Source organism: Corythoichthys intestinalis, chromosome 16 (genome assembly GCF_030265065.1).
Source record: "Corythoichthys intestinalis isolate RoL2023-P3 chromosome 16, ASM3026506v1, whole genome shotgun sequence".
Classification (NCBI taxonomy): domain Eukaryota; kingdom Metazoa; phylum Chordata; class Actinopteri; order Syngnathiformes; family Syngnathidae; genus Corythoichthys; species Corythoichthys intestinalis.
This window is the reverse complement of record NC_080410.1, coordinates 23958436-23971572: the sequence shown is the minus strand read 5'-3', so window position 1 is coordinate 23971572 and position 13137 is coordinate 23958436. Positions and strand designations below refer to the sequence as shown.

Here is a 13137-nt window from a genome sequence, read left to right as displayed (position 1 = left end):
TTTCCAGCGCCCCGCTTTACATTATCCATTCCAGTTTTTGCTTCGGTTTCCCTAAAATCCGGTCCGCATTTTACGGCACATTTACATTACCGTCTCCCAATTTACCGAGAGACTTTATCGGTAAAAATGTCAGCTGTGTGGGATCATTTCACCTTAAAGGACGACAAAGACAAAGAGGCAGAGAGCAACATATGCCACAATAAAGTCAAGCTTAGTGGTAAAGCTGTAAGAAGTTTTAATACAACCAACCTAATCAAGCATTTAGCGAAATACCACCACAAACAATATAAGGAGTATGTTAAGAAAACCGAAGACAAAAAGAAAGGTCCTACGCAACACTGGCAGAAACTTTTGCTATGCGTGACAAACTGGCACTCGACAGTCCCAAAGTCCAGGGAATAACAAGAGTCATTGCCGAAGAATTCATTCTGGATGACGAGCCATTATCTCACGTGAGTAAAGACGCACCATCCAACACGCCATTCGGCCATGGAAGACTCGAGAATGATTCACAAACATCCAAATTCCGATTATTGAAATATGTCAAGTAAAGCGGAACTAATACACAGCGCGGTCTTCGGGACGCAATGAGAAACTGACCGCATTGCGTCCTGAAAGTAAACATAACTTGTCTTAGACCCGGGTAATGCCAATGCTCAACTCACGGCTTTAGCTCAACTCATGCCGCTGGATAAAAAACACAAGAATACCAGACTGCTGCTGACAGCCGCTACAATCTACGTCAACGTCGTTTTACTGGAGATAATAGATATCATATGTAAATAGAACCAGATGCTACACGACAGACTCGACTGCGTTAGCAACATTGAAGTATTGAAAACCAGATGCGTTAGTAAACAGCCGCCATCTTAAAGCAGAAGACTTCCCTAGTAGGCTGTTGTGAACCTTCCAAGCGAACCTAATTAACTTTTTATCTAAAATACTCCTAAATCGGCAAAATCTTGACTTGAATCTATCTTCAAAACACTTTTAAAACTTTCACATGTCGAAAGTAGACAAGCGAAATTATGGAATAACGGGAGCAATTATAACAACTTTAACAGTTGATTCGCAAAATTAAATGAATTGAATGTAGTTTAAAGCTGCTGATACAGAATGGGGACTTGAGTATTTTATTTACTGTTTTAAAATGTTAACTTGATACTGAAATAGTCGTTTATTTAAACCTGAGAGGCTTTTTATACCATTTTTGTAACTAATGCAGGAAACATTAAAAGCATCTAATAGCTTGGGGGATTTGTGGGATTTTCCGCTGAGGTTGTTGGTGTGTTTTGCTTTTTTAAGACAGTTTACAATATTATTTGAACGTTTTACTGACTGACTATGCCATTTCTGTTTGTTATTTATAATGTTTTGTGTTTGTCACTGAATAAACAGGTCAATTTCTTGTTACCAACCGTTGTGTGTTATTCAAACTCACCTAATTCAGCTGGCTAGTTGTTATCAAGAGTGTTAAAACCTTTTTTAACATGAGTCTGACACCTAAGTAAGGAGGCTGAATAACTTTAAACTTTAACACATGCTCAGATAGGTCGATATCGGCCAGTATCGCTATCGGATCGGAAGTGCAAAACAATATCGGTATCGGATCGGAAGTGCAAAAACCGGATCGGGACATCCCTAGTTACCTTAACTTATAAAGATTGGCGTTCGGAGGAGGACTGTCTCGATTCTAGACATTCTACGGCGGTATTGTAAAGTCAGTTCATGGACGCGCCAACTATGCTCATATTTTTGTATCATTTCCATCTTCATTTCAATGGTAAGCCTCACCTTTTTCCTTTTTTTCACCACCTGCACTTACATTCTTCAACTTGTTGATTTCTCTCACAAGAAAATCCGCTGTGCGTCAGTCTTGTGGGAAAACTGTGGCGCTGTCATAAATAGTCGTATTTCGAGCATAGAAACAAATGGCGAGTTAAATTTTAAATCGGATGTCGAAAAGATTGTGTGTCGAAGTAATCGTATGTCGAACGACCACTGTACTGTATAATAACAGTTCATATAGATAACTGATAAATATTGCTTAAGAAAAAGTCAAACAGCGCAAGTAGTTACAATGTTACTCATTGCTTGAGTATTCTTTTCACCAGCTTTTTCACTTGTACTCGAGTATATTTTTTGGATGACTACTTTACTTGAGTAATATTATTCTGTAGTAATGCTACTCTTACTGGAGTAAAATATTTGGCTGCTCTACCCACCTCTGCTCTACGATTAGTGTCATACAACCATATCTAATATGAAAGTAATCCATCTCCGTGACTCCAATTAAGAATGTCAAGAACGTCCATATACGCCTGGTTAGGGTGGCGATGTTTGCGTTTTGATTGACAGTTGCTGCCTCTGTGATTCTGTTGCTTCTTCATTGAGGCTTACATCCTTTTTAGCCACCCAAAGGCGACTCAATTAGCCATGCACTCGGTGTGTTGGACTTAGACACACAACAAACCAAACACATACACTGTAAGTGCGTGTGCGGGGGGGGTGCGTGTGTATGTGTGAATCAGACATACACACATCAAATCAAGCCGACTGGCTGAAGGGGAAAAGAATGAGGTGGTAATAATGGACTAGCTGTCATTTGACTTTGGACATTATTCAAGTGTCACAGGATTAAGTATTCATGTTCCAGGTATTTTTAACGTGAATAGACATCAGGATCATTTTGCGACAGCAGACAGTCGAGTCCTTGTATTTCAAGTTGTCATGGTCCTGTCAGCCAAGTCCTCCAAGTTACTGGAAGTCAACTCTGTTTAGTTAAGACCTTATAACTAAGTCGATTAAACAGTGGCTTCTTGTCAGCTACTAATCATTAGCTCGTATGATGAGGTCCTTACAGTTAGGTCCTGGTAGACAGATACGTGTCATGCTTCTTGTCAAGTCAGTCATTATACCGTATTGGCCCAAATATAAGACAGCTCTGATTATAAGACGACCCCCTCTTTTTCAAGACTCAAGTTTGAAAAAAGACTTTTTGAACACCAAATTAATTCTTATACAGAAAATAATTACAGTACATCGGAAACAAATGATTATAACAATATATTTGAGAGTAAAAGCATGTTATTTTGCCTCATTCAAAGCGTAATATCTGAACATTTAAATATGTAAACTAAAGTGCAATCACATTCGGAAATGAATGACTTCTGGTTTTAGAAATGTAAATAAACCAATCTATTGTGATAAAACAACAAAATTGCAATAACTGCATTAACCATCAAAGTGAAGTCTAACTGTAGTCTTGAAACAAATCTGAATAAGGAAAAACATTGCAATAAAATAATGCAAACTGGTTAAACTAAAAAGAGTAATTGAGATCCGTCATGACAGAACATCGCTTCAATGATATCTGGCGCCATCTAGCGTCGTGAATGGGTATAATGTCTAGACCGCGAATATAAGACGACCCCCTCTTTTTCAGTGTTATTTCAATGCAAAAAACACCGTCTTATATTCGGGCCAATACGTTAATTAGTCAATTGGAAATCAAATACAGTATATAAAATGAGAGAAAAAAAAAACTGTGACGTAGTTCAGTGTCACATAATTGTTATTTAGGTGTTGATTCGAGTGCGTATTAGATTAGCACAGGGGTCGGCAGCCCAAAATGCTGAAAGAGCCATATTGGATCCAAAAAATAAAAAATATGTCTAGTGCCGCAAATAATTAAAAGCCTTACATAAGTCTTATAATGAAGGCAACACATGCTGTATGTATCTGTATTAGCTATATTAGCCTACTATCAGAATGACTAAGTTGGTTACAAATACATAATGAGCCTTCATGATTTAATGTTTATTTTCCCTGGAGTGTAGCCAACGCAGCACGTGACTACTCTGTTGTATGATGCCTCCTCAAGTTTAACTTCATTACAATATTAATGAATTGTTTCATTGCTTTTATGAAATTGAAGAAATGCAATAGAGACATATGATTTTTGATGTCATTTTTATTTTGAGGTTCCGAAAAACAACAAAATGGAACGTGCATAACATGCCCCTTATCCAGGCATGTCTTTGATTTTCTGTATTATCTCGGTTTTGTTTTTGAAGTCTGCAAATAGGAATTCCGATATGTTGATTAATGTCTCCTTCATGTACTCACTATCTGTGAACGGTTTTCCATGCTTTATTATCTCCCGGGTTGCAACAAAACTTGCAGCAGTAGTGGAGTTTGGCGATGCAATCCACTTCTTAAATCTATTTTTGCGATCCTCTAAGTTCTTCAGTAGTAATGCAATCACACATTTTCTCCTACTCATAACTAGGTACTCGTCTGCAAATGCCTTCCCTGGAAATGTCTTTCCACTTTACTCTTTTTTTTTTTTTTTGACAACTTCTCGCTACAGAGTAAACATTCAGGCAATCCCTCCGCATTGGCAATGAATGCAAATGATTCGGTCAAAGAAACTTTGAATTCTCAGTTATTTTTCTCTTTTTCCCCATTCGAATCCATGGCCCATCTCAAAGCCGCCAGTTTGTTTACAATAGCCACCTACCTGGCATCCCGCCCTGCTGATAGAAACGTGTGTCGCAGGCTATGACGCAAATCTTGGTTGACAGAAATGTTGAAATGTAATATTTATTCTACACATTTTTACAGTATTGGAAAACATTGAGAATGTTTGTGTCAACACAGGTTGCCGACCCCTCCATTAGCTGCTCGACTACTTTTGCGGACTTACTGATGTGCTCAGTGCACACGAATTGTGCAAATTAAAAAAACAGCTGAAGTGAGGAATCTTAACGCTCAATGCATTTTATATTTTGTCACTTGCAGGTGGCAGAAGCAGAAGGTACCGGGCAGAGTTCAGCATCCTGACAGCCTGATGGATGAAGATGTTTGACGCTCTTCAGTAATGGGCAGGTGTTTCCAGTACTGTCGACGAAGGAGGTGCAGGGGTGTAACCAGTGAGTAAAATGGGTTCCTTTTACTGCCTGTGAATTGCAAATTCATCGAAAAAATCTGGACACTATTTGAACTTAACATTTTGGTCAGTTTTTGTGTTCTTATTGAATTACTTTTTGTACAAATAATTTGTTGTGTTGTCTAGTTTTTTGCATACACATTTTGGTTAATCAGCTACTTGACATTGGAGCTTGTGTTAAGTTGTTTTTCAATGGGCTGTTTTTTAAATGTGTCGTTAAAAGGAAAAAGCTCCAAGAGAATTGATCGCTGCTGTCTCCACCAAATTAAGGCTTACTTGCAGACAAAACCTGGTTAAAGCTGTTATGTGCATGTATGCATTTGATGACGTCATATTCATTGGGTGAAATAGACGCGATCCCTTTGCAGAAGATGAACAATTCCTTATTGGTCCCTTGCGGGAAATGATATAGTCTCATTACATTACATAGTGTTCCCTTTCCTATTAGATTATATTGTTTTATTACATTGTATAAAATCCGTTATTAAATTTGGACTAACCATATTTTCAAAGGCAAATCAATCAAGGCCTTATAGTCAAATCCTGAGTGAGGTCCTTGTGGTCATACCCATTTAACTCCTTTTAGTCCCTTCATGCAAGTCTTTCTAGAGAGTCCTAAGAGAGACAACAGAAACTGTGTGTATTGACATATTCATGTGAGCAAAGCGCTGTTGTAGTGTTTGTTTTACAGCAACTCATTATCATTCTGTTTGCCATTGTGCTTTTGACTTCCATCCAGCCTCCATACTAGTAAACATCTCTCGGTTATTTCTTGATTTCAGCCTATTATGTCATTTGTCCTACATTGATGCGCAAAGAGCAGCTTGTCCAGGGAACAAAATAATACCTTTGCGGCAGTATCTTCGATACACCCTTGTTTCGCCTGAATGCCCATGTTAAAGCAGAAGTGTCTATTAAATTCCCGAAGAGCACAGTGAGGCTTGCTCCCGCATGAAAATCAAGATGCACCGTGTACGATAATAGAGCCCAATGTCTGACCTCATAAAGCCTTACCTCTTAAAATCACAAATACTGCAATGCATAATTTGTTTTAAAAGCAGTTTACAATAGAGGTTATGTGGTGAAATAGTCATGTGAAAAAATTAGGACACCCTATGGAAGCCTGTGTGTTTTCTAACATATTTGGTCGTATGGATATTTGATATCAAATTTAACAATCTTCAGAGATTTAGGAAAAAAATATTTTTTAAATCAATGTAATTTCTGTTGAAGAATACATTAGGACACCGCCACATTCAATCCCAGTTTAAAAGGCTAAAATCACACATAGGTGTATCTAATCAGGTGCACATGATTAGAACATCATTATCCAGTGTTTTGAAGGAGGCTTGCCTTACTTAAACCTCACATTTAGTTTGGTGTGCCCCTGACTGTTGAAGTGAGAGAAAACACCATGGTGAGATCAAAGGAGCTGTCTGAGGCCTTCAGAAAGAAGATTGTAGATGCTTATGAGTCTGGTAAGAGATTTCAAAAGATATCTCAAAAGAATATAAAATTAACCATTCCACTGTCAGGAAAGTAGTCTACAAATGGAGGACCCACCTGCCCAGGTCTGGCCGTCCAAGCAAGTTCACCCTGGGAGCAGACCGCAAGATGCTAAAAGAAGTCTCCAAAAACCATAAAATGTAATCCCGGGACGTACAGCAGGATCTTGCTACCGTTGATGTTGAAAGTGCATGCCTCTAGAATCAGAAAGAGACTTCCCAAGTTTAACCTTCATTGCAGGTGTGCAAGGAGGAAACCTTTGCTCCCCAAGAAGAACATGAAGGCCCGAGTGAATGTTGACAAAGACCAGGACTTCTGGAATAATGTTCTTTGGATGGATGAATCTAAAATTGAATAATTTGGAAATCAAACCAGAGGACATGTTTGGCATGAACCCATTGCAGCATTCCAGGGAAAAGAACCTCATACCGACTGTGAAGCATGGAGGTGGAAGTGTCATGGTTTGGGGATGCTTTGCTACAGCAGGACTTGGGCAGCTCCACATCCCAGAATCCACCATGAATTCTATCGTGTATCAGAGGGTGCTTCAGTAACATGCGAGATCATCTGTGAAAAAAATTAAAGCTGAAGCGAAACTGGACCCTGTAACATGGCAATGACCCAAAACATACCAGTAAATTCACCAAAGGCTGGCTGAAAAGGAAGAAATAGAGAGTCCTGGAATGGCCGAGTCAAAGCCCAGATCTTAATCCGATTGAGATATGTGGGGTGACTTTAAACGGGTTGTACATGCAAAGAAACTCCTCAAACATCTCACAGCGGAAAGTATTCTGCATTGAGGAGTGGGGCAAACTTTCTTCAGACCGATGTCAAAGACTGGTAGATGGCTACAAAAAGCGTCTCACTGAACTTATTTCAACCAAAGAGGGTAACACTAGCTATTAGGTGGTAGGGTGTCCTGTTTCCTCAGTTAGAATATGCATTTTTGTTGATATATTTGGTTCAATGTCTAAAACAATGTTAATTTTTTTTGTTTACCTCCAATTAAATCACTTTCTTTTCCAGAGATAAAGAAAAACAAGATCAGACATTGATATGTGAACATTTCTTAATAAAGAACTGAATATTTAATGGGGTGTCCTAATTTTTTCACATGAATATATGTGATTTATTTCTAAATGTTGGGAAACACTAGGTTGAATGACAAAAACACATGAAGAATGACTGAATTTCATTTATTCGTTGATAAAACTAATTTTCTAATAAGTGTACATGCACAGGGTTCCATTTGTGTCGCTCCACATTTTCCACGCAAATCCCTAAGTACCAGGTGACAAATGGATAGTCAGTTAAGGATTTTTAATGATGCCGACCTCCCCTAAGGCCGACCTTCAGTATGTTTTCAGCGGTTCATCTTGCGGAGTTTAGCCGGCAGGTTGTCTTCAGGCCTCCTGCCGGCTGACAGAAGGGGACTGTGCGTGGGGGGTTGCGGCGGGCACAAGGTAGGCATCAGGCTGTGCTGGTACAGGTCCCCGGTGGACTGGGTCATAGGTTCAAATCCCACCTTGAGCGAGTCGTCGGGTCCGGACGAGGATCCGAGGCGCTGGAGCTTGAGCGGCAGGTCCCCGGTGCTGCACGCCTTCTCTGTGTGCTGCGAGTTAAGCATCAACACCTTCCTCTGGAGGTCCTCCTTCCCCGATGAGCTGATTCGCTGCAGCTTGCTGGGCAGGCGCCCTCCGCTGCCCCCTGTTGACGCTGCCGCGTTGATGCAATCCACGGAGAAAACCCTGTCGCGCCTGGCCCCCTGGCTATCGGTGAGAGCTGGCGTTGGCGTAGATGCGGGTGACGGGAGGGAATTCTTCTCCTCATGTTCTTTGACGCTGTATGCCGGTGTGGGGACCTCAAAGGTGCTGTGGAACTGTGAGTAGTCCACCCGGAAGAAACCCTCCTCTAGGGACATCACAGGCAAGAATCGGTGGCCCCACAAGACCTCGTCTTCCGTGTACGAAGTGCGTGCCTGACAAGTCATGCCTGCAAGTGCAATAGAACTTAGGCTTTTGTTGCATTGTTTTTCCATGTGCAAATTATAATATACCACTAACATGATGTCTACTGGCATTTAGTACGACAGTAATCTCCCCCACCCCCCACTGTGGGTTCCCGATTTGCAAGTTTGTCACTACAATTTTTAGTGTGTGTAAATCCAGTCAATAATGGACAGCACACCATTCTGTTTGGCACCATAAATTTGAGTAAATAAGAAGAATGAAAGCACCACAGCGATCTCTTGTTTTTCACGGTTATTGGGGACCAGAACAAGCCGCGATGAGATAAAAACAGCAAAGTAATGCCCACCAACCCTTTTTTTTTGTGTGTGTGTTCAATGTATTTATTCAAATTCAGCATTGAAAAGAAATACATACAGTGGGGCAAATAAGTATTTAGTCAACCACCAATTGTGCAAGTTCTCCTACTTGAAAAGATTAGAGAGGCCTGTAATTGTCAACATGGGTAAACCTCAACCATGAGAGACAGAATGTGGAAAAAAAAAAAAAACAGAAAATCACATTGTTTGATTTTTGAAGAATTTATTTCCAAATTAGAGTGGAAAATAAGCTTTTGGTCACCTACAAACAAGCAAGATTTGTGGCTGTCAAAGAGGTCTAACTTCTTCTAACAAGGTCTAGCGAAGCTCCATTCGTTACCTGTATTAATGGCACCTGTTTTAACTCATTATCGATATAAAAGACACCTGTCCACAAGCTTAGTCAGTCACACTCCAAACTCCACTATGGCCAAGACCAAAGAGCTGTCGAAGGACACCAGAGAAAAAATTGTAGACCTGCACCAGGCTGAGAAGACTGAATCTGCAATAGGTAAAATAATTGGTGTAAAGAAATCAACTGTGGGAGCAATTATTAGAAAATGGAAGACATACAAGACCACTGATAATCTCCCTCGATCTGGATCTCACCCCGTGGCGTCAAAGTGATAACAAGAACAGTGAGCAAAAATCCCAGAACCACACAGTTCTAGTGAATGACCCTAGTGAATGACCAACAGAGAGCTGGGACCACAGTAACAAAGGCTACTATCAGTAACACAATGTGCCGCAAGGGACTCAAATCCTGCACTGCCAGACGTGTCCCCCTGCTGAAGAAAGTACACGTCCAGGCCAGTATGCGGTTCGCGAGAGAGCATTTGGATGATCCAGAAGAGGACTGGGAAAATGTGTTGTGGTCAGATGAAACCAAAATAGAACTTTTTGGTAGAAACACAGGTTTTCATGTTTGGAGGTGAAAGAATACTGAATTGCATCCGAAAAACACCATACCCACTGTGAAACATGGGGGTGGAAACATCATGCTTTGGGGCTGTTTTTCTGCAAAGGGACCAGGATGACTGATCTGTGTAAAGCAAAGAATGAATGGGGCCATGCATCGAGAGATTTTGAGTGAAAATCTCCATCCATCAGCAAGGGCATTCAAGATGAGCCAGGGCAACAAAGGATTGGCTTCGTAAGAAGCATTTCAAGGTCCTGGAGTGGCCTAGCCAGTCTCCAGATCTCAACCCCATAGAAAATCTGTGGAGGGAGTTGAAAGTCCCTCTTGCCCAATGACAGCCCCAAAACATCACTGCTCTAGAGGGGATCTGCATGGAGGAATGTGCCAAAATACCAGCAAGCAAAAGCTTGTGAAGAGTTACAGAAAACATTTGGTCTCCGTTATTGCCAACAAAGGGTACATAACAAAGTATTGAGATGAATTTTTGGTATTGACCAAATACTTATTTTCCACCATGATCTGCAAATGAATTCTTTAAAAATCAAACAATGTGATTTTCAGTTTTTTTTTCCCCATATTCTGTCTCGCATGGTTGAGGTTTACCCATGTTGACAATTGCAGGCCTCTCTAATATTTTCACGTGGGAGAACTTGCACAATTAGTGGTTGAATAAATACTTATTTGCCCCAGTGTGTAAGACATGTTTTTTCACTTTTCCCCCCCAAAGTATTTTATATAGTTAATAAATGGTTTTCAAGCACTTCAAATGTAATACAGTAATTATGATGAGTTTTAAACATGTTACTATCTCTCCGAATTATTTTTAAACAAGAATACAGTAGAAAAATGCTGGTCTTTGTTAATTGTTTCATTGAGTGAATCCACGCAAATCCGTTCAAGCCGCTCACTTACACACAATGTGATGCCACAGCAACTGTTTAACAAATTGAATGATGATTGACGCATGTGACACTTTGAAGCTTCAGCATCCCAGCATCTTTGGCAAGATCAAACCTTGACGTCCGTCAATCATCGTTAATTTTAATAAGCAATTCCAGTCCACTGCCTGACCAAGAAAAGCATAAGGAGGGAGAGTGGGAGACTACGTGATCGGATCAGGACAGCTCTATGAAATACTGCATTTATTTATTTATTTTTGAATTGGGGAGAAAAAAAATGAATTGAAGTGCGAAGTAGCGAGGGATCACTGTCTTTCATTTCTATTTCTTTTCTGAATATTATTGAATGTCACAATCCTTGTCAATCCTGGTTTACCCCTAGCAAAAAATAACAACTCTCGGTTCATTTTCTGTACTCGTATATTGTCAGAGAAATTAGTTAGTTTGGGGGGAAAACAGGCTTTTTGCTCACAACATGTGCAACATTTGGGATTGATGCATTGTTCAATTTTTTAGTTTTATCCATTACTCTTGCACTCTCTCGATGCACGTTGTATTTTATTGATTTTAAAGACGTTTCAAAAATTACATCATAAGTATCATAAAAACATGCCATAGGGCAGGGGTGTCCAAACTTTTTGCAAAGGGGGCCAGATTTGATGTGGCAAAAATGTGGGGGGCTGACCGTGGCTGACAGCCTTAATGTAGAATATATTTAAGCAACTTTTAGCAAGCCATTCTGTGTGTCACATTTGCTTTATTATTATTTTTTAAATTAATAATTTTAACAATCTTGCAACTAGCCTTTGTGGCGTTCTCTTTCGACTCTCGGGATCTTGCGAAATACTGCTGCAGTGAAATTAAACTAGCTTCAAGTTGCTTCAAATTCTCGCTGCATATCTTCCCTGTAATCTTGTCCTACATGTCAGTGTGTCTTGTTTGGTAAAATCGCCTCACATTGAAGTCTTTCACACTAGAAAACCCAGCAGAGGCCGACTCGGCCTTTCTAAAGACAAATACTACTAATATTCCCAAGCAATGGCCGATTTGGCCTCTCCTCCGGAAAACCGAGAGGTGGCCAAAATGACCCAAGTGCTTTTGAATTAGCAAGTCGTTGTCCGACAGACAGCAACCATTGTGTAAATTGTGTAAATGCAACCACTAGACATAAATTGTGGTAGTAGTATGTGGCTCAAACGGAAGGGAACACACCACAGTTGAATTTTTCATGTGATTGTGTCAGTTCAAGTGAAGTTACATTTATTTATAGAGTTTTACACTTTTTACACATTTTTTAACTCACTTCTCCTATACTCCACGCACAAAAACACAAAAAAAATGGCCCAAATGTGTAAATTGCTTTGAAAAAAAATGTGTTTTAGAACTGCAATTTAAAGAGCATACGACAGGAGAAAAAAAGTCTTAAATGGCATTATTATGTGAATAAGAATCATATTTTGAGACAATTCGACTATATACAACAATTTAGCAAAGCGCAGATGACAAGAAATTAGTCTTTTAATCTGCCGGTTAGCCACGCCTACCATTATAGGGTTTTAGCGTCCCCAACAGGTGGATGACGTCAGCGGTAGACTGGGCTCATCGGTTTTACTATTCAGCCCATTGAGGGGGAATTATTCAGAACGAGGAAAATGCGACGAAGAGAGCCGCAAAATGTCATTGTTTCAGTCTCTCTACTCCAATATTTTTACAGGATATTCCTTTTATCCAAGTATTTTTCCCCAATAGCTATATAAATGGCTTGAGAAGGACCAGTCAGCCCGTCGAGGGGGAACTATTCACAACGAGGAAAACGCGACGAAGAGAGCTGCAAAATGTCATTGTTTCTGTCTCTTTACTTCAATATTGTTACAGGATATTCTTTTTATCCAAGTATTTTCCCCAATTGCTAAATAAATGGCATGGTCATGACAAATAACAGTCTTGTGCTAAATGGAATATGAAATAATAAAAATGCATTTATTCAGGACGACATGGCAAAATTACTCCATAATGGTCAAAACTGTCGACTTCACCTTTACTGTCGCACCTCCCGAACGATATTTTATGACACCTAAATCGGTCATATGTCATTTCACTTCCCCGGCTTCGGAGAATGTAAACAAACCAAAAGGCGTGACAGCTAGCCGACATGCTAACCCGAACCGAGTGATGTTTCAAAGTCTTCGAAGCGGAAAATCACACATAACTAGCCTCAATTATTTGACATGACGACTGGGTTGTCGATTGTCTTCGCGGATCGACAAACCGCCCGGCAGAGAGCAATTTACAGTTCGTTCCCCGGAGGAGGGCAACTACAGTTGTTGTGCAGCTAACGTGCTGCTAATGTGCATGAGGAGGGCTTTTTACATGCCTATCAATGATTAAACATAAGTAGTCCTTTATTTAAAGAAAGTTTTTAGTGTTTACTTTGTAATCGCTGTATTCGTATTTGACATAATACAAAACAAGATGTTTACTCACTTCTTCGTAAGTCCAGTGGTCCCACAGTAAATATCCACGGTGAATGGGAACC

At 40.0% G+C, this 13137-nt stretch overlaps 1 protein-coding gene across 1 annotated transcript in view; it reads right to left on the bottom strand.

Moving 5' to 3' along the window:
• Positions 1-6552: 6552 nt before the first annotated feature.
• Positions 6553-13137, bottom strand: part of kcnj19a (potassium inwardly rectifying channel subfamily J member 19a) — a 37326-nt gene continuing 30741 nt past the window's right edge. The window contains exon 4 of the mRNA XM_057861137.1: positions 6553-8449. Coding sequence (XP_057717120.1) covers positions 7821-8449 — 629 coding nt within the window. The 3' untranslated portion in view covers positions 6553-7820. The remainder of the gene's footprint in view (positions 8450-13137) is intronic.